At 38.7% G+C, this 22,281-nt stretch overlaps 1 protein-coding gene across 3 annotated transcripts in view; it reads right to left on the reverse strand.

The window, feature by feature from the left end:
* The window catches only part of LOC111871622 (ran-binding protein 9), a 67,080-nt gene that overhangs the window by 9,947 nt on the left and 34,852 nt on the right, over positions 1-22,281 (reverse strand). For all 3 annotated transcript variants that reach the window (XM_023864854.1, XM_023864868.1, XM_023864861.1), the window contains exons 2-7: positions 15,327-15,491; positions 12,905-13,095; positions 7,448-7,632; positions 6,283-6,395; positions 3,960-4,526; positions 1,371-1,522 (exon numbers count right to left, since the gene is read on the reverse strand). In XM_023864854.1, the coding sequence (XP_023720622.1) occupies positions 1,371-1,522; positions 3,960-4,526; positions 6,283-6,395; positions 7,448-7,632; positions 12,905-13,095; positions 15,327-15,491 (1,373 nt within the window). The remainder of the gene's footprint in view (positions 1-1,370; positions 1,523-3,959; positions 4,527-6,282; positions 6,396-7,447; positions 7,633-12,904; positions 13,096-15,326; positions 15,492-22,281) is intronic.

A 22,281-nucleotide genomic window follows, 5' to 3' on the forward strand; every position in this document is an offset into this window, starting at 1 on the left:
AAGTTGATTAATTTACTCTGTTTCCAAGTTTCTTTAAATACAATATCTGATACCATAAGCATCACAATTATTTCACTCCCTACTACAGTGTCTATTCTTATTTGTTTACAATACATCATACTGGAATAACAACTTTAGAGACTTCACTCCTGTTATCAGTAGCAGACTATACTCTGCCATATATCAGAAAATGAGCGCATTTGGTAAGAATTATACATATTAAATGACAAAATAACTGCTTTTAAAGGACAATAAATTGTATATCAGGAGAAGTAAATAAATGAAACTGTAGACAATGTGTTGAGGTATGGTCTATTCAAACTTTCTAGCCCCTTCCTCCCATGGGAATAATGAAGTCCATTTCTGAGGTGGTGAGACCAATGAGGTAAATCATATCCCAAGTCATGATGACAACAATGATGATGATGGTGGTGATGGTGGTGATGATGATGATGATGATGATGATGATGATGATGATGATGATGACGACGACAACGACGACGACGATGACGATGACAACTTGTACAGAAGAAGCCTAGCTAGGACTGGATAACAGCTTGTAGACAATGACAGTGCCTGGTATTTCTCACATTAAAAAAGTTTTATCTTCATCATAGTTTAGAGCAGGGAAAGGTAAGTGTATTGGACCTGACTGGTCCCAAATTCAAGATCTTTGACATGCAAGTCCATTTACTGCTAAACAGCCAGATCCATGGATGAGAGACAACAGAACTTTTAAATGTGTCTGCAATTTGAAACCATGAGATGAAATATGGCTTGACACATGAACCCAATACCTCCAGAATAAAAAGCAGGTATTCAGTTTCTACTGTGCAGTGAATGTGGTGTGAATTTGGTTTCTGAGCACAAAAACTTACTTTCAGGATTTCACCATGAAGAAAAATACTTTCTGGCATGCTAACAATTTATATTCTCTTCCTAAATCCAATCAACAATTTATGAACTGATAGTGATTATGAACTTTCCTTTGCAATGAAAAGAAAGCTCTAGAATTCTGTTATCAATTCCACACATCTTTACCAAATGCAATAAAACCAAGAATATTTGAAACCTATTTATGTTTATTCATTAAATATGCACATAATGAATTACACAAATGCAATCACAACACTAAATATATCGAATGTCACTATGTTGTATCACCTATTTTGAAGACCACATAGCCAGTATGTGGTATTTTCCTTAGACCCTTGAGGGATCTTCTACAGTGATGCCTTAAGAAAGGACATAATTTGTTCCCTTTCTACCCGGTATCATTCACGATCATTGCGGTCATTCTGCCATTCAATGCATTATAATTCAGTATAAAATTGTTAATGGGGAATGTATTGCAACCAAATTTTATGTACCTGAAGCATTTTTTTGTTGTTTTCACTCTTTCCCTGCTCTTGCCTGAGATGTAGGCTCATGTTGTACAGTTCACGACCAAACTCCAACATCCGCTCCACAGCCGGCTTACTGCCACCACATAACTGACGGCGCGCTGATGGGGGATCCACTTCTGCAACACATAATACTGCAGTCCTGATCCTGCTGTATCCAATAGCTCTGACCATATAGCAAAGTTTGTGAATAATGAGTTGGAAAGGATTCTGAATGATGACATCATGGCCTAATTTGAGGCACTATCCCAGTACCTGCCAGCTGCAACTGAGGAAAGTGTCTCTGAGCCGCGAGCAAATTCTTTAGCCCATATTTTATACCTCCCACACTGTCTTTAGGGAGCCTAACACTCAAGATAGTAACAAGAGTAGATATGGAGCAGGCATGTGAAGTTCGATTCCTGGTAGGGGCACAATTCTAGAGCTTTACTTTCATTCCCTTATACACCTTCAATGTGTGGTGCACAGAAACAACTTCATACTACCTGTTCTTTATAGTGAATGATGAAAGTAAAGAATACCATGAACTATTTTAACAAGCCTCTTTCTATGTTGTCCATACTTAGAAGAATAAATTGTAAAAATTTGACTGCAATGCTGATATTTTTCACTCTGAAATACAGGTTCCACCCAAAATTTGAAAGCACATTTATAATCTATTATCCAATACCCATATATACAGAGTCACTGAAAAAGAATGCAAGGACTATAAAAACTTCTCACTCAAAAACTATCAAACATATCAAAATTATTCAAGTTTTGAAAGAAAGAACATAAGTTTTGGGTATGCTCAGCTGATGGTGGGTAGCAAGCGATGTTGAGAAGCTTTCGTTGACTGATAAATTGATACAACTTGTGCACGAAGCCGACTGTCAGACTTCCTAAGCCCCACTAGTTTTCCCTCCCAGTGCGAGTCAGTTTCAGGCAAAATGTGAACCATGCAACAGAAGGCTGAGTTTGTATTGTGGCATGCAGAATTGAAATCTATTGTAACAGTGCAATGTAAGTGGCGAAGGTTACATAGAGGAGAAAAAGTACAAGGTGATAAGGTTATGAATTGCTGGTTGAAACAGTTCAAATAAACAGGAAGTGTTGTGAAACAGAATCTTCAGGTTGACCAAGAACATCGGAAGAGAATGTGGAGCACATTAGACAGTCCTGTGTAAGAAGTCCTAAAAAGTCAATCACTCATGGGAGTTTAGAATTAGGGATTCCAAAAACTACCATGCAAAACGTCATTCACAAGTGTTTATGCCTTTATGCCTGCAAGAGTCAGCTGAAGCATGATATCAAACCAGACAACTGCCTCAAATGTTATGATTTTTCCAATTTAATGCTGAACAAAACTGACGACAACGAAACTTTTCTACATCAGATTTTTTTAACAGACAAGGCGACTTTTCATATGAATGGGTGCAGTAACCGGCGTAACTGCTGAATTTGGGGATCAGAGCAACCAAACAAAATTGACGTGCATTTTCATGGCTCTGCAGAAGCGAATGTTTGGTGTTGGTTGCTTTGTGACCATGTTGTAGGCCCTTTCTTTTTGCGGAGAGCACCATTACTGGAGGCACTTATCAGAATATGCTTGAAAATTATCTGTTCCCACAAACTGAAGACTTGGACAAAGAAACTGGGAATATGGTCATTTTCATGCAGGATGGAGGACCTCCTCATTTTTGCCAGTCTGTGCACAAGGCCTTAAATGAGAAGTTCCCCACTGCCTGAATTAGGAGGGGCAGACCAATCTTCTGGCCCTCCAGATGGTAAAAAGATTTGGGATATCCAGCATCTCCAGGATAGGTTCAGACCAGTAACTCCTGATACAATTCAGTGGACCTGGCACAAGATCAGATACCATCTTGATATCTGCCAAGCAACAAATGGAGCACATATCGAAACATACTAATGTAAGACAAAACTTCAGACACATCTTAGCAATTTAACGCTTGAACCAAGTTGATATGTTTAACAGTTTATGAGTGACCAGGTCTGGTCAAGGGGGTTTGTGGTGGACAAAGTGGCACTGGGGCAGGTTTTCTCCAAGTACTTCGGTTTCCCCTGCCAATCTCCATTCCACCAATTGCTCCATAATCACCCTCACCTATTATCTGGGGCTGCTACAATAGGCAAGAAGTGGCTGCAGCACAAGGGACCCCACTAGCAATAAAAGAAGGTGTTTCAAAAAGTGCTCAGGGAAATATTTAGACCTATGAGGGATGATGCAAGTGGGAAATTTTAGAACAATATATAAGTTATTTACCTCATATGGGTGAGATAAGAAAAGAATACAGACTATGGTGGGAAAACTTTGGAAAGTGGCCACTATGAAGTTCAAGAGGGTGATGTGAGAACAACATTGGGTTGGATCTGAGGAAGACAGGAAGCAAGGGAAGAGAGTGGACAGATTAGTTACTGATTTATGTCCAATGGCAGTAGTTTTCACCTTTCGGACTCCTCTACCAAAGAATTTAGTTTAAGTAGTGCAGGTCACATACCATAAGCACACTCCTAGTCATGCTTTAATTTCCTCTCCATTTGCACAAGGTCACTTACCCATATCTTCTACATCATCAAGCTCCTCTTTATCTTGCTGATGGCTACTTCCATTTTGATATCCATTAGTGGCAGGAGATACAGCTTTATTTACTAATGAATGTCCATTCCTTTCATCTTGTGGCTCCATTTCCACATCACTTTCTTCCCCTATTCCTGGTGGAAGTCGGATGACAGCTGATCCCCCCACAGGCTGTTCGCCTGTCCCTCCACTGTTCCCATTCATAGCCACATTGTTCAGGTTGTTCTCCTCGACGGTGGAGGAGTGTCCTCGGCTCCGATTATTACCGTAACTCTTAGTAGACTGTATTACTGAGGTCGGAATGGGGCTAGTAGGGTGAGGTGGTGTATTTGAGGATGATGGATGTAGAGGAGAGAAGATACATTGACCCCTGGGACAACGGGGAGGACAAACCTCAGAGTCTGATCCATTTACCATTTCTACAAATTGACGGCACTTGAGCAGAAAGAGCAAATTTTGATTGTGCTCTAATAATCCTGGATATAGACTGCTTGTTTTCTCAATGGCTTCACCCATTCGACCAGCTAAAACTAATTTCAGGATTCCTGTCAACAAAAGAAAAATTTCATTCAAATACTGTACCATATATTTCAAATATAAATTCATACATCTTGTCAATGCACGACAAGAACATGAAGTATGATAAGCATTCAATTCTTAAAACAACAGAACAACACAAGTATGAGAAACAAAGTGAATACATAAAAATACTTAGTCCTTTATAACAAAAAATTCTAAATGACATTAGTCTGCCCAATCCTATAAATATTACAAAACACTCTTATCCCTCCATACACTTTGCATATCATTGCTATAAAGACCTACAGAATGGCATGCTTGTAATTACTGTATTTACTAGACTATACAATGAGTTTCACTTACCAAAATTTTAATTAAAAACAGCGCTTCATTTAAATGAAAAGAACAAAATACGATTCTGTGATTTCTGAGAATGAAGACTTAACCCCTGTTAGAATTACACTACAGCTACCACACAAAATGTCAAAGGCTATTATGACTGAATGGTACTAATTGTTGTTGATCCCATTTCACAATTTACAAAACCATCACCGCTGGTAGTGGTGAAAACTAAAACAAACAAAATATCTGTATCCTCTTTTCAAGAAAGTGAATTTTACAGTTGACTGGTTAATTTTCCAGCTTTGTGTTTCGAGGTTCTGCATTCCGTTCTTGGCCTGAAAGTTGCGTATTATGATTGATATTTTGTGGCCTTATTCAGTTCCTCCAACCAAATTCTAGGATAGCAGCTTAAAATAAATAATTACTATTTATTTCCATATTTTTCCAAATTTACCATTCATACCATCTTTTCATTCAACAATATGGAATACAAGCAGCTGTGAAAGTGCAAAGGCAAAAAAAAAAAAGTTGTCCCCGTACTTAACTAAGCAAGCACTACGCCATGAGGGTGTAGGGGGGAGTTGATGTCTAGACCCTCATTTGCTTGACCTCAGCACTAGTTGGAGGTGAGCAGGCAGCTTCATGCCCCAGCAGCATTACCCCCAGTACCCAATGCATATGAGGTTGGGTGGACTCCACAGCCGGTCTGGACGACATAGACAAGTGAAAATTCTTGACCACATTGGGACTCAAACTCCGACCCCTCGGTCGTCTTGCCAGTAGCTAGTCGCTATATTGACTGCGCTATCCCGACTCTAGCTGTGGAAGTGGAGTTGTATAAAATAAGGAAGAAAGAAATTTTCTGGAAACTTTGAATGAGACAAACAACTCATGCAGTAATTGCCATTTCGCAAGGTGGGAGGTAGGGGGAGAAAGGAAAATCAACAAAACTACATCAAAACAAAAAATGTATTTATATATAGCAGGCATGTCCAACTTCAAACAGGTTGTGATTGACTTTTTAGTGTCAAAACTGCCAGTGATCTACCACCCACTCCTATGGTCGTACCTCGCTTTAAGCAAAAATAGTGGTAAAAATAATATGACAGATGATGTTTGTTGTAAGAGCAACATACATTGACAGTACAGAAAAATAGGAATGACTAATACATATTTCCCTTCAAAATCGAAATATAATCCTATTATATTACAAGTGAATTTACATGCTTTTTACGTATAATTTCCTTATAGGCCTATGAGATCGACCAAAAATTGTCCCGCGATCTACACGTTGGACATGCCTGATATATAGGGTCCATATAATCCTATGTTACTTATCTGTGTGTTAACAGTTTACAGTTATTTTTGGCTCCTGTTCAGTACCATGTGTATTCTGTAGAATTAAACTCTTCAGACTAAAAGCCATGTGTAACCACTTACTTTGCCTATTTTTTATTGATGTTATTTCTTCATCAAAGACCTGTCCAGTACCATGGGCAAAGGATTCTGCTGTGGCACAATACCCATGATGAACAAGATAAGTAGATACCATCCTGCAAGATGAATACATCTTAACATGTATCCAACATCACAAAGGTAAAGTTCTCCTTGTGCTTAACTAATTAAGCACTGCACCATGATGACGTATGGCACAGTGGATGTACAGATGTACAGATCCACATTTTCTTGACCTCGGCACTAGTTGGAGGTGAGTGGTCACCTTCACATCCTGGCCGCTTTACTCCCGGGGAAAGAGCCCCCAGTAACCATTGTATAGGAGGTTGGGAGGACCCGAGAACCAGTCTGGACAACAATGAGAAGAGAAAATTCTCGACACTACTGGGACTCAAACTCTGACCCCTCAGTTATCCAGCCATAGCCAGTTGCTATACCAATAATGGCCACACCATGTTGAAAACACCGGTTCTTGTCCAATCCAACATCATAACAAAGCATAAATTACATTACACTATGTAATTTATGAAGACAATAACATTTGTTAAATGGCATAAACAGTTATACAAAAATATATCAAGTATGCAATTACAGGATATGGCAGGGAGAATGAATGATTCAATAATTCAGCAAGCAGAGCACTCTGCTTACTGCCTGCTTCTTGCTTGGCTTACTCTTCATAACTGAAGATGGATGCAGTACATGCCTCTGGGATCAGAGAACTTCTACCAAACTACATGGTATTACATTCTTCACAGTCTCAGCTATGAGAACACCAAATCATGCCTGTCTACTGTCCACATATGCATGGGAATTGCAGACAGTGTGTAGCATATCAATCAGGCATACACTGGAAGATGTGATTATAACATGAGCTTGGACACTGCTTTTGGTGAACATTAAATAGGTACTATAATACAAATAACTTTCTTATAATAAAATGGTTTGATGGAATATGTTAAAATACATAAAGTGTGCTTAATAACTACAACTTTTAATTAATACATATATTTTTCTCTAAGGTGAATATATAACATTCACCTTAATATTATTCTCCAATTTCCATCTCAATTTTTAAAGCAGCTGCTTGGTAAAGATAACTAGTTAAACTAATTGGACAAAGGAAGGTACATAAACATCAGCAACTTACTTATGTAATGTGGCTTGCCACTCGCCTTTGTAGTCGGGCACTGGGTACTGATTTATAGTAAGTTGAGTCCGAGCTCTCAGTTCAAGCATCATGTCTTCTATGTCAAATACAAATGGTGCTTGTCCAAAGTTGGCATCCACTACTTCTCCTGGTGTCTGAAGCCCAACCGTTGGATACAGGTTTGGCTATGAAGAGAAGAGTAATATTACTGTTGTGTCCAACATAACCATAACTTTATAATATGTACAATGTGACTACGTGTCAAAATACTGTATTCAGTCCTGACATCATCAAGATCAGGAGAATGTGAGGGACCCAAAACATCATGACTGAATTGGTGGGTCTGCCCAAATCCTTCATCTGAAAAAATACTGCATGGATTTCAATTAATTTAGTTCTGTAGACTGTTTAACAATGCTTTCAGTGATGAGACTATATACTGTAGATGGATATTGATGATATCTGGTATAATGAGCATACACTAAAGCAGCTGGCTGAATTTAATTTAGGTAAGTCATATCCACACTTTACAGGAATTCCAAAACACATACCAGTTTCTCCAGAATGAGTCCTTATATAAAAGTATTGCCATTCTGGATGGTCTTGGTTATGGAAGATGCCAGCATGCTCTGTCGTCAGTACTTTGTACACCACTGCATGATACAGTCCCTTCATTTGGGCAGAGCTACTCGTCAAGGGAACTGGTAAGATAAGGTAAAGTTGTCCCTAAGCTTAACTCTTTGACTGGCGCGGGCGTGTTTTAACGCCCGGACGATGCCAGCCGTTCCCTGGCGTTGGCGTGTTTTAACGCTTTGAAAATCTCGTCCCTTCTTTGCTCTCTTGGCACTCATCAACCAAAGACATATATATGATAGTTTTTGTGCATGTTTGTAAAGAACCCTTGTAAACTTTGTGGGGGTCTATATTACTGTCAGAACCCTCTGAGAAGGTAAAGGTCAGAAAATATTTCACATTCATTCAGTTCACTATAGCTTCTTGCAGCAAGTGTCTTCGTGTTCCTACAGACCAGCTGGAAAATGTTGTGAACGAGATTTTTTCTGATGATGATAGTGGCGATGAAATAATGATTCCTGAATTGGATGAAGTTGATAGTGACAATAATACAGTGATAGGCAATGATCCACAAGACAGTAATCATGAACATTTACCTACCACGAGTGTGGTGCCTGACACGCCCATCTCATGAACGTACGGAGACATTGTACCCCCAATACTTCCATTTGCTAATAGTTTCGGGATCAAAATTGATATAACACATAAAATGCATCCCTTTTCATGGATTAAAATTTTTTCTGGATGACGACTTGGTAAATCACATCACAACTGAAACCAATCGCTATGCTCACCAGCACTTCAACACACATGAGTTAGCTCCTCACTCTCGAAAACACAATTACAATTATGTCACATCAGATGAAATCTGGACATACTTAGGAATTGTGTTCATGACAGGAATCGACAAACGCCCTGAAATTGAAGAATATTTGTCCACTAGGCCCATATTTCACACCCATGGTTTGGACAAAACATGTCTTTGCAGTTGAATAGTTTCATTCTATTCAAAAAGAACACAACAAACGAAAAATACAAGAAGAGAAATTACAGATTCAAAGATTTTATATTGGACTGTGTAGAAAAATGACTGAACCAAACAAACAGTGTGGAGAGGGAGAAAAGTCAAGGAATGAAGTGGATGACGAATCTATTGGGTCAGACTAGAGTGCAGTCACGCCTCCGCCCTCGACCTTGAAAAGACCACCAGTGAAAGAGCCAGCAAATCGTCTAGAGGGTGGCTTGAAAATTCACAAAATGGTCCATGTTCCTAACAGTAACAATAAGAAGAATGGTGCCCTGAGAAAGTGTCGTGTGAGTGCTAATCACAAGGTTAGAAAAGAAACAAGTATCATGTGTGCAGGCTGTGGTGTGGCTCTCTGCAAACTTTCATGTTTCAATGTTTATCACACGAAGAAAAACAAAGAAAGAGGTGTGGAAAAGCATTTATTGCATAAAATATTGTATTTTAATTAGTTCCTAAAAATTTCGTTTTTAAAAACCAATTTTTGTTGAAGTTGTTTAGGAAAAAGTAACAACATGCATTTTAGCGACATAAGGTTTAAAGGGATTGCCAGGACAGGGATGGGATTTAAATACCCTTCGCGCCAGTCAAAGAGTTAATGCCATGAAGACATATGGGGGAGTGGAGGTATAGCTCCACCATTCTTGACCTCAGCACTAAATGGGGGTGGGTGGTCAGCTTCATGCCCCACCGACTTTACCCCCAGGGAAGGAGTCCTTGATACCCACTGATGTGATGTTGGGTGGGCCTCGGACTTAGTCTGGATGTTGTGGGAATAGAAGAACCCTGCATTGTCAGGAATCAAACCTGGTCCATCCAGCCCATAACCTGTTGCTACACCGATTTTGCTATCCTTGAATGAAAGAATGAATGTATAAGGGGTGGGCCTTCTTGGCCCTTGCACCGCAACCACAGTGATCTATTATGCCTCTTCTGATTATAACCTCAACAATCCTGCGCTTCGAATGAAGCATAGGATTTTGTACGTGGGGACGTTGAAATAGTCACTTGGTTCCATAAAATATTGACCCAAGTGATGCAATCTTAAATAAGCTAAAGCCTCACATTCACAAAGGATATGTGTGGCTGTTTAATTTTCTTCTTGACACCTCTCACAAGTTGGACTATTACTTAGTCCCAGTTTGAAGAGGTGTCCTTAGTCCCAGTTTGAAGAGGTGTCCTTTGAGGTGACAGTGTCCTGTAAGTAGTCCTACCACCCATCGTAGCTGGTTCCTGTTTAACTTCAATAGTTCCTTCGCTCTTTTAGTAGAGGGTCCTTGTATGAGTCCCTCTGCTTGCCTGAGTCCAGTCACGGATCCCCAGTATTTCTTGTGCTTCATGTTTATCCAGTCCCCGATTGCCTTTCTGGTGACTCCTACAGAGATGCCACAGGCTGGTTCAGGTCCTATGAATGGATATTCAGCTCCAGTCTTGGCCAATTGGTCTGCTATTTCATTTCCAGCAATACCCTCATGCACTCATATGGCACGCATATCAGTTGTGCACTGTTATGTTTGGCCAGTTCCATGAGCGTTTCCCAGACCAATTTTGAGTTGATCTGGTGTTTGTCAAGCACTTTAAGTGCAGTTTGGCTGTCGGATAGAATGTAGATGTTCCTATTTCTGTAGTACCTATCTAGATTCTCCATAATACATGCCTTAATGGCATATACTTCTGCCTGGAATGCTGTCGTGTACTGCCAGAGGCTGAAACTAAGTGTCCACCTCGTGCCATAGCAGAACACACCAGCTCTAGTGCCCTTATTTATCTTGGAACCATCTCTATACCAGATCAGTCCCCCTTTTCTATTGGGCCGAAACCCGTCTTCCCATTCACCCCTGTCAGGAAATCTGACTGTGAAGGGTTTTTCATATACATGTCTCGGTATCATTTTGTCAGACCCCATTTGTAATATGGGTTCTTTTTTCATGTCCTGAGTTATATATGCATGTCTGAAACTATCGGATTTAGGTTTCCATTGATCACTGCACTGGAGACGGTAGATTCCTGCCCTGGCCTCTGCCCTCTGCCTCCAACTGTAGATGCAGTGGGGGGAGTCCAAGGAGTGTCTCTATGGCAGCTGTTGGAGATGTTTGAATTGCTCCTGTGATACCCAAGCAAGCCAACCTTCGCAATTTGCTAAGTTCTGCCTTGCTTGTCTTGAGTTTAACTCTGGGCCACCATACTGTGGTGCCGTATGTAGTTATGGGTCATACAACTGCAGTGTATATCCAAAGCACAACGTGCGGCTGCAGTCCCCAAGTTTTACCAAACATGCTTCTGCATGTCCAAAAATCCTTATAGGCTTTGTTAATGACCTTGTCCAGCTGCTTTTTCCATGTCAGTCCCTTGTCTAATACTAGACTAAGGTACTTGAAATCGCTGGAGAGCTGGATATTCTTACCGAAGAGGGTCGGTTCCTTAAGGCCCTTTATATTTCTCTTCCTTGTAAACGGTATAATTACCATCTTATTGGGATTGATGGAAAGGCTTGTTCTTTCACACCATCATTGGACTGTGTACAGAGCTGTTTGAAGACACTCTGATACTATCGAAATGAATTTTCCATTTAAGAGGATTGCAATGTCATCAGCATATCCTACTGAATAATACCCATCATCATTAAGTCCCCACAGGAGATCGTCAACGACCAGGTTCCACAGCAGAGGCAAGAGCAGGCCCCCCTGCAGACACCCCCTAGACGCGTACACCCCCAAGGTCTCTCCCGATAATGTAGCAGCTATGGTTCTGCTTTCTAGCACAGCACTGATCCACCTGCATATTGCAGGCTCTGTGCCATGCCTTCCAGCAGCCTGTTTGATTATATCAAATGAGGTTCTATGGAAAGCTCCCTCTATATCAAGGAGTGCTCCTAAGGCAATATCCTTGTGTTCAATCGCACTTTCTACGCGTGTTTGCTATCCTTACTCCTAACTGAACTGGTATGCTTTCCAAAATTTCCATGAACCTCCAGGATGCCTCTCCTCCTGTCTACATTGGATGGGACACTGACACAAAGACTGACTTGGATTGCGTTATATTTTCAAGTTGGGGATGTTTAGCAGACAGGACTCTTAAGATGTGACTAATGCCAGGTTTTGCTCTTCAGAAGGTAAGTGGAGTGCTGATAGCCGCATTCTCTTTTTCTAAAACATGGAAATTTAAGAGCACAGCTTCCAGTCAAATGGCTTTTCTTTTTGTTGGACAAGTCCCCGAGGGGATCTCCAGAGTGTATATTTTTATTGCTTTATTTTCTGGGCTTGGAGATAGGAAGCCATGGGGGACACATCAGGTATGTTCCTACAACCTGCCCCTTATCTGAGTGCAAAAGATTAGTACACAACACAAACTACAGTTCTCTTTGCTACGTAAAATTTCTTTCCTGATATGGTAAATATTTATCAAAATACAAATAATTACATAAATAAACACATTTCTGCCTCTATGCAATGTGATCAGTTGTGCAACAACACATTTGTCTGTAATAAATGAACATCAAGGCCTATGAAGTACATAAGCTGGCAAAAACACATCTCGAAATGCAACATGGCAGAACATTTATGAGGAAAGTAACAAATGTGATTTTACTGAAAAGAATGCTCCACAAGAACATTCTTATGGATGCATCTATACACTCTGTTCTACAATATTCATTACAAATGTCGGGCTTTTCTTGAATATTTCTTATCAAATATATCATTCCTGCCATCATAACATAGGATTCTAGTGTCAAATAAACCATATTTTCCTTTTGGCAAAGTAATAATTTTAATCTCTTTGCTGAATCCATTACAACATCATGGGAACCATTTCAAAAAGTCTTCAGTACTGTAACATAAGATAAAACTGAACACACTCACTGGTAAATCTGTAAATGCTATCCCCAGATTATGTCCATTTTTTGTATAGAAACAAGTATTGTCAATAAGATTAACTCCACAGCCTATAACATCGCCTGTTGTGAATGTTGGCCCATATGGCTGGCCTGTTCCGGAAGAACAAAATGAATGGCCGTCATCACCATGGTAGCCATATGAGTGTTTGTCCCAACCTACAAGCAAAAGACATTATCACAGTTATTCTTTTCATACTTACTTACTTATGGAGCTGAGCCCTTCTTGAGGAGAAGCCAAATTTGCAGCTACTCAAGAATTTCTCAGCATTTTATGGAACCCGAAGGTTCATCACCGTGTTCACAAGAGCCCTCCACTGGTCACTATCCTGAGTCAGATCTATCCAATCCATCCTATCTCTCTAAGATCCATTTGAATATTGTCCACCAACCTACGCCTTGGTCTTCCCAGTGGTCTCCTTCCTTCTGGCTTTCCCACCAATATCCTATATGCATTCCTCATCTCCCCCATTCGTGCTATATGCCTGCCCACGTCATCATCCTTGACTTGATCATTCTAATTATACTTGGAGAAGAGTACAAGTTATGAAGCTCCTCATTATGCTGTGTTCTCCAGCCTCCTGTCACTTCATCCCTCTTCGGTCCAAATACTCTCAACACCCTGTCTCAAACACCCTCAGTCTATGTTCCTCCCTTAATGTCAGAGACCAAGTTTCACACCCATACAGAACTACAGGCAAAATTATAGTTATGTATAATCTAACATTTATGTTTTTGGACAACAGACGAGGACACAAAAGGTTCTGGACTGAATGGTAGCAACCATTACCCAAGTTCAATCTCCTCTTAATTTCCTCCTGAATCAGGTTTTGATTTGTTATCGTCATTCCCAAGTACTTGAACTGTGCCACATTTTCAAAACATCTCTTTCTTATCATTATGTCATGATTTTGCCCTGCATTTTGGTGACGAGACAGCAACATATACTTGGTTTTCTCTGTGTTCACTCTTGACCAACCTCCTTACATGCATCAATTAAAGTTTGTGTGTTTTTCTTCATGGTATCTATGTTTTCACCCATAGATTCACACCAACAGCATAGACCAACAGCTGATGTGTCCCATTTAATTTCAATCCCACCTGGTTTCCCTGGACCTTCCTAATGGCATATCCTAAAGCAAAGTTGAAAAGGAGTGGTGATAAAGCATCACCTTGTCTTAGACCATTCTGGAATTCCTAATTCCACATGCATGATAAAGTCTGCAGACTACTATAGTGATGTTCTCAAAGCAGTGGCCACAAAGAGTTGTCTTCTGGGATATAATTACATGTAGACTTGTGGAAGCCAACCAACATTCTTGAGAACCACACTGCCTCCATCCACAGGGTTGAAAAGTATGTCAAGCAGAGAAGCTGTGCTTACTGCCTGCTTCAACCCTGAAGATGGAGGTGTCATGTTCCCCTTTGACCCTGAAGATGGATGTAATGTGACCTTCTGGAAGGCTGGCTAACATTAGCCAGACTACGCAGTGTTATATCCCAGAAGACAAAAACTCTTTACTGTATTTCCTCTATCTAATGCATTCATGTAGAGCTTTTTGGTGCATTCACATTGAAAAGTTGAAAATGTGCCTGTCAGCTTCACCATGTTTGTCTACAGTAACAGCCTGAGAACTACTCAGCAGGTTTCCAGTCTGATAATGGGGAGATTTACTGAAGTCTGTCAACACATTCCAGCTTTTAATAACATCATACAATAATAAAGGACACTTTAGATGAGGAACTACATTGATGAATGCATCTCAAATGTAACTAGTTAAATATTTCTATGCGTCAAAAATGTACCGAACAACATTTGTAGAGAAAAGTGAAACATTTTATGTCCAGCACACATTCTGCATAAGTCTTACCAGTTTTAAAGGTATGAATGCACCAGAACTGTTACACTATGTACATATTTCCTCATTTGTTTCTGTTACCATGCAATGGTATACTGTTGTGGATTTTTCAACACAGTACAAAAACGTAAATAAATATAGGAATAAAAATGATGCACTAAAGTTACAATTCTAAACTTGTAATTCAAGTTGGCTTTGAGGTTCTCACAATGTTAACTATGAACAGTGCTTATTCTGGGATGTGATAGTTAGTACAAAAGAAGATCGCCATCTCTAACCCAGAGGATGGAGGCAGTATGTTCCTCTGAAACAATGGTGACCTTCTACTGGACTACAGGGTATCACATACCAGAAGACAGTACAACTATTCCATAATTTAAACTCCCAATTTTAATTGATTCCAGATACACTGGTGAAACTACATGTCAAGAAACTTATGTCCTCCCACAACTTTCCTTCCTCCTTATCATAGACAACTACTGGCACCTTTCATTTTACATAAAAAAGTGCTGCATGTACAGATATTGTTACCAGGAAGCCTATTCATATTGACTCCTTGAGCACTGAGTCCAATACCCATGTAGCCATCTCTCCCCTTACTGACTATCTTCACTTCAAAATAATAAAGACCACAGGCAGCTGGGATGGGATGTGTGGCTCGGACACTGGCGGCATCTTTGTGAGTTTTACCATGACCTAAAGAAAAGAAAATCGTTTTCAAAATACAATGAAATAAATAATGGGACTAGCTATTTAATTTAATATCTACTGCGCACAATTCACGCTCAGTGCCTCAAAAGTCTATAAAATCACACACTAATTATCCTAAAGAACACCTAAAATTGTTCTTTAATTATACCTTCACCATAAATAACCCATGTCCCTTTACAACATGTTTGGCTCTCTGACTACCATTGGGTGGATACCTCCATGGAAACAAAGAAATACTGTTCTTTGCACTGAAACCCTTTATGTAAAATTAAATATCAAATTGATGGTGTCAACAACAGGAAATTAAAATTACATACTAACATACTGTGTACATTCAAGTCACATTTATAAGAGTTATATCTTTCATATTACTGTTATAATGTCCTCACACAGTAACTGAAGTATTCACCAGATGATAGTCTAATGTTTGAAATGCACTGTTGGAGAATTAAGCTCATGAGAAACATACTGTTAGATGGTAAAGGTATAACTGATAAACAGTACAGTTTATAACATAGGATGACTCAAACTAAACATTTAATAAGTTCTGCAAGTCACTACTTAGAAACTGTTGAAGGGAAATAAAATTTCAACACCTGAAACCATATTGTATTATCATCAAACATTTACATATGAAATAACAATCAGACACAATTATCATACAGTGTTTCCCAACCTGAGATGTTTCTACCTTTCAGGTAATCTTCAGGAGCCCTTTTATTGCATGAGATATTAAACATATCCTAAAACTCTTAAAGCTTTATCTGAATAATATAATTTCCTAAAAATAAATTACAAGGTAGCTTAAAATTTCAAAATTAATTAAAACCTGCAACATTAATAACCAGCAGCTGAGGTGATAAGGGACTATAAATCACCCAACCTGACAGTGTGATGATGATGATGATGATGATGATGATGATGGTGTTTAAAACATTTCATATCCTATTAAAGAAAAATGTATTTTCTATACTGTCATATCTGTCTTGAACAATACTACAGATCCCATACAGTTAATAACTTAGAAACAAACCAACCATAATCTATTTCTGCTGAAGTCTATTTTGTGAGAGCTCATTTCATAAATTTTTATTTTCAACACAGACCGAAATTTCTGAGAATACTAAAGGTGGTACATTCAAGGCTGCTTATTTTTACATGCTAATATAAAACTAGAATCCTTCAAACATTCTCAATCAGTATATAATTCTTGTCTGCTGGAGGTGTTCCATATTATTTTTACTTTCAGATATATCAGAGAATAAGAGTCAGGCATTCACTGGAAGAAAATGAAGATACAATGTAGTCCATTGTTCCACTATGACCATGTTTCATCTCCTGAGGTACTTTCCTGACATTTGCTTGGAGAAACTGAGAAAACCCATGAAAAAGTTAATCAGGATAGTTGATTTCTAGGCTGAGGGTTGGATCATTTATTGACCCATCCCAGACTCATCTCCCTATAATCTCTTTAACGACCAACTTAAACTCCTTTTTTGAAACTTGACAGTTCATTTGAGCAGTGTGAAAATAAGCCAAATCAATTTCATTCTGTAGTATGAATTTTTGGTTAATGCAGGCTGGTCCATACTGTGTGCTGCATTATATTCTTCTAAATGAAAAAGTGAAAAATTTCACAAAATTTTATTTGGAATAAGATCATGAAGACATGACAATACTTCTGTCTTGGATTCCTTCAGAAGCTTAATTCTATAAACAGAGGTCATCAGGAATTCCATGTATCAATGAAATCTTGCTTATATGCAATTTATTTAATAATGCTGTCAATAGCTCAAACTGTACAGCATCAAATGATTTGGTGATTATGAATATGCTAACAAGCTGCAAAGGATGTGGAAGAAGTGGTTGTAGCATAATTTAAGGTGTTATCCTAGTGTCACACTGGAGGGACTGAGAAAAATCACTAAAAAAACTCAGTCAAAGGTCGCTTGTCTACAGGCCAAGATTTGAACCTGACACCTCCCTCACCACTTGAGCTAAGTTACTTGGTAACTTTCTTTTGGGATATGATGCCATCTTATTTGACAGTGAGTGCCATATCATTATACAACTTAATGATCTATTTCTCTGTAAGCAAATTTTTTAAGATTTGCATGGCAGTGAATATTCATGTTGTGGTCTTCTGGTTTATTACATCATGTTGTAGTCTGGGAGGCAGCTTCTCCTTCTGAAATGATGGTACTCCCTACCAGACAACACGATGTCACAACCCTGATGACCAAATATGAAGAATTTCTCTGTATGTCCTCTATCACAGCTTCCACTCAATACTGTCATTTTATTAAATGTTAACATATAAAAGAAGCTCTAATACAAATTTCATATGCCTGTGTTTATGATTCCTCCATACCAAATGGTTCATTAGTTATCTCAATCAGATGTTCAGATAAAAGCCACAATCATGTTATGTACTGCAGAATGCTCTTTTTCAGCTGGTATAGTCACATAAGCATACCAGCAAACAGTTGGTGCATACCAACAGAATTATCAAAAGTCAAAGTAGCACATTTGCCTGTGCATTGTACATTTTGACATTCAGACTTTTAGGTCACAAAGACATAATTAATGCCCACTTTCCAAATAATACAAAAATACACTAATATGCTAAAAGCTTACAATTGTCCTTAAAACAAATATAACATTAAAAATGCATTTATTTGTGGGTGAGACGTGTTTGGAAGGGTGGAGCTTACTGGGTGTGGATAATCCAATTATTCAAGGGAGGACTATTGTGACATATTGATTTCTGTTTTACAACTTCCATGTACTTTGCTCAAACCTAGGTTTCTATGACATAATAGAGGCTCTGCATACTCACAATATATCCACATTCATCATTGCTACCATATCATCTAACATTAAGTTCTCTTAAATAAGAAAAAATAACAGCTGACAACAGAAAGGCATATCTATCTACTGGCAGAATTAGTACTACATGCAACCAGTGCATGCAGTTCTCTATTTGTGGACTGTGTTACCATAATTTCACACAGATCATTACAATTTTATTGCAGAGAGAGAATATTCCATCTAAAATGTAATAAATGAGTGAGTTATTCTCAGTGTTCCTGTCAGAGAAGTAATCTAATATTAACATTTTAATGTATACATAAATGTGATACATAGTAATGCATATTATCACTACAGTACTAAAAAAATAATTTTGGGATGTGACATGTGAAAATCAGGAAATAAATAGAAACATACGTAATTTTCCATATATGACAAAAATATATTATTTCTTAAAATCCATACACAGTTTTATCAGATTACACCACACAAAAGTTTAAGTCATGTTATATTGTGGTTAGATGTCCTGATATCAGTGAACAACTTCTTAGTTGCTTAACTTGTTCATTTATTTTCAAGCAGCTTTAACTACTGAGCAGGCTGCCATAGCTATAATGCTCTAGACATGTATTCTTAAGGTACTCTGGTCGAATCTCGGCCAGGACACCAGCTACCTCGCGGTTTTCCTCCATTCCTTCCAATAAATGCCAGAGTACAGTACCTCAAATCAGACCATGACTGTTTCCTTACAAACCTTTTCCTTGTGTTGTGTAAACTTTTATGGGTTGTAGTTCAATTGACTACACCATGAACAATTTCCACTTTTTTGTGGTTTGATTATCACTATGTATAATTTCGTTTTATGACTGTTCTGTATGTGAGTTCTATTTTATGAAGTGTTCTCGTGTATATTTTGATTTAATTGTGATTTGTTCTACATCCTTGGCTTGGCCAAAAAGGATTTATTGAATTTAAATAATAAATGAAATTAAATTAAATTAAATTCACTATCATTAAATTCCACTATCATGCTCAGAGAAGTAGTTACTATAGGATTCTGACGATGGTGTATAACACACTGATATGTTGGGTTTTTGGACTTTATCCATCGTCCTGGTTTTTAAGATAAATAAAAACACGACGTTTCGGAAACTGGATCTGTTTCCGTCTTCAGGTGAAGGAAAACACCTATTCAGTTGGGTCTTAAAACCAGGACGATGGATAAAGGCCAAAAACCCAACATATCAATGCTCAGAGAAGCCCACCACTGAGCCTTCTCCTGAGACACGTCGATGGATGTCAGTGTTCGGCTCACATACGTCATGTTTCACTCTGATGAAACAAGCCACTGGAACTCATTACACAGCAGGCTGGGTAGATCCCAGAGCCGATGTGGAAGCGGTGGTGTAGCAGTAATGCTCTACATCTGTATTTAAGGAGCACTGGTTTGAACCTGGGGAGGATTACCGATTATCCTGGCAATCGACTTTGACCCAGACAACAAGGCAGAATTGTCCTCAGAAACATATGTAATATTTATCAATTCAATGCACTGCAAAAGCCAGAAGACTATACAATCTGAGTAAAATGCTATTAGCAAAAGCCAATGCAGAAAAAAAAAATATAAAAGGCTGCAGACAAATATCTAAGACATGAGTGAGATTCAAGCCAACTTCAGCATAAACAAGACACTGGAACATGGAAGCCACACAATAATGATTTATAATCTCTGCTACAGCCTCTAACCAGGAAAACAAAAGGCATGAGAAATTTGCCTGACTTCTTTAAAATGACAGCCACTGAGCAGGCAAGCTTCGCTAAAACAGGACAACCAAGTAGGATGATGCAGATGTAATGATAAAGATTTATACATGGTGAATATATAAAAGGCATCAGGTTTCCTGTTAACTTGACTGAGGTGAGCTCTTGAAGTTTCCCGGTCTCTCTTGGAAAAATCCAGGACAGCACCTTGCAAACAAGCTATGTTTGGGCCCTTAAAAATTCTTGCTGAATTCTTAGGCTCTTAAATATTACTACTCCAACTGAAGATACAAGGTCGAACTGGATGGAAAGATGGTCATGAATGGGAGAAGATAAACATTCTGAAGTAGCCAGTCATGGCCTACCTGAAAGTACCATCCTGGAACTCTCCCGGAGAGATTATGAAAAACCATGAATTCTTCCCAGATACAAGCCTAGAAATTTATCACTACCAATCCTTACAGCATTCATAATGACACTCCGACTCACCTGAAAATATACAACTTCTGCAGTTGAAAGAGCATCATTAAATAATCTGTGAATAAAACCTGGTTTCAATATGTATATCCTATTACAAAGTAAATATCCTCTTCTTGGTTCAGTCTGAGCTTTGGTCTCCTCTTACAAAGGCTGTCTGCATCTACGCTAGGCCTCTTCATTTATAAAGGATAAGCCCACAGTAAGGTAAGAAGCTACCTACACAGAAGAATACAAAAATGTGCGGACATAAACTCACGTTCTGAGAGGGATTCAAATGCTTCAGACCACACCACTAGCGGTAAAGAGTTAGTCTCCAAAGAACTGGCCAAGAAAATTGAACGCCACTCAACAAAGGTAGGAACAATCCCCATAGAAATCCAATGGAAAGCGGACAATCTGAAGGAGATAAACTTGGAAATGCAGAATAAAATTGGAGATCAGGAAGAAACAGTGAACCAGGAAAAGCCCATAAAGCCAACCAAGAGCCAAGATAAAAAAGCCAAGGGTACTAACAAGGCAGCAAAGTGCGAGGAACCACAAGGAGAGGAGACTGCAGATACCCAAGGGAATACATCAAAGGAGAATCCAGTAAACCCAGCCCCTAACTGCGTGGCGATACCAGAGAGGGAGCGGCAGGAAGTTCGCATGACAACCAGAACAAGGAAAATCCCACTCAAGCTAAGTAAAGACTTTTTATAGATAAACATAGTGCTGGTATACTCAAGGTCACCAACAATAAATATAAAGACAACACTAATATTAAAATATTTCATCAAAACGTGCAAAGTTTAAGGAACAAAAAACTAAACATAGAAGTGCTACTAACTTATAAAACACTACAGCTAGACGTGTTATGTATTACTGAACATTGGTTGAAGGATGAAGAAATAGGTTATTATAATTTTGCTAACTACACCCTTGTTTCAAAATTCTGTAGGAAGAATAAGCAACATGGAGGCTCATGCATCTATGTCAGGGAATATCTAGAAGCAAAGCCTTATAACTTGTTCGTAAACCTAAATCAAGAAGAACATTTCGAGGCTAGTATTATCGAACTCACACAATTTAACACAATCATCATCTGTGTGTACAGAACCCCTAATAGCAACATTAATATATTCATTGAAGCCATGGACACAATAATTAGCAAGATACTAATCAAAGGGAAGAACATTATCATTGTAGGCGACCTCAACATAGATTTCTTAAGAAATGGAGGGGACCCACAACTACAGACAATGTTAAATTCACATGGCTTACAAGCAGTAGTGAATGTCCCAACGAGAATAGGTCCCAGAAGTCAAACAGCCATAGATCAAATAATAATTAACAAGAACTTATGGGAATACAATCTAGAGGCGATCGACACAGGATTTTCTGACCATAATGTGCAGATAATACGAGTGCAGATGCAACACAAGAACAAAAAAGGGCAAACCAGATTAGAGGGAGAATGCAGAATGGCCAGATCATATAAAGAAGAGAATGTCCAATACCTATGCAGTCTACTAGATAAAGAGACCTGGGAGCTCGTCTTTAAGCAAAAATCAGCGAATGATGCATATAATGAGTTCCTAGGTACTTTCCAATATTACTATGAATTAGCAATGCCTAAAAAATGGTTAAAGAGCAAACAGTATGCAAATAGATGGGTGACCCTAGGTATAAGGACATCAGGGAATAGACTCAGATTTCTTAACAGGCTAATGAAGGAAGGAAATGT

The sequence above is a fragment of the Cryptotermes secundus genome, unplaced genomic scaffold, assembly GCF_002891405.2.
Source record: "Cryptotermes secundus unplaced genomic scaffold, Csec_1.0 scaffold376, whole genome shotgun sequence".
Lineage (NCBI taxonomy): Eukaryota > Metazoa > Arthropoda > Insecta > Blattodea > Kalotermitidae > Cryptotermes > Cryptotermes secundus.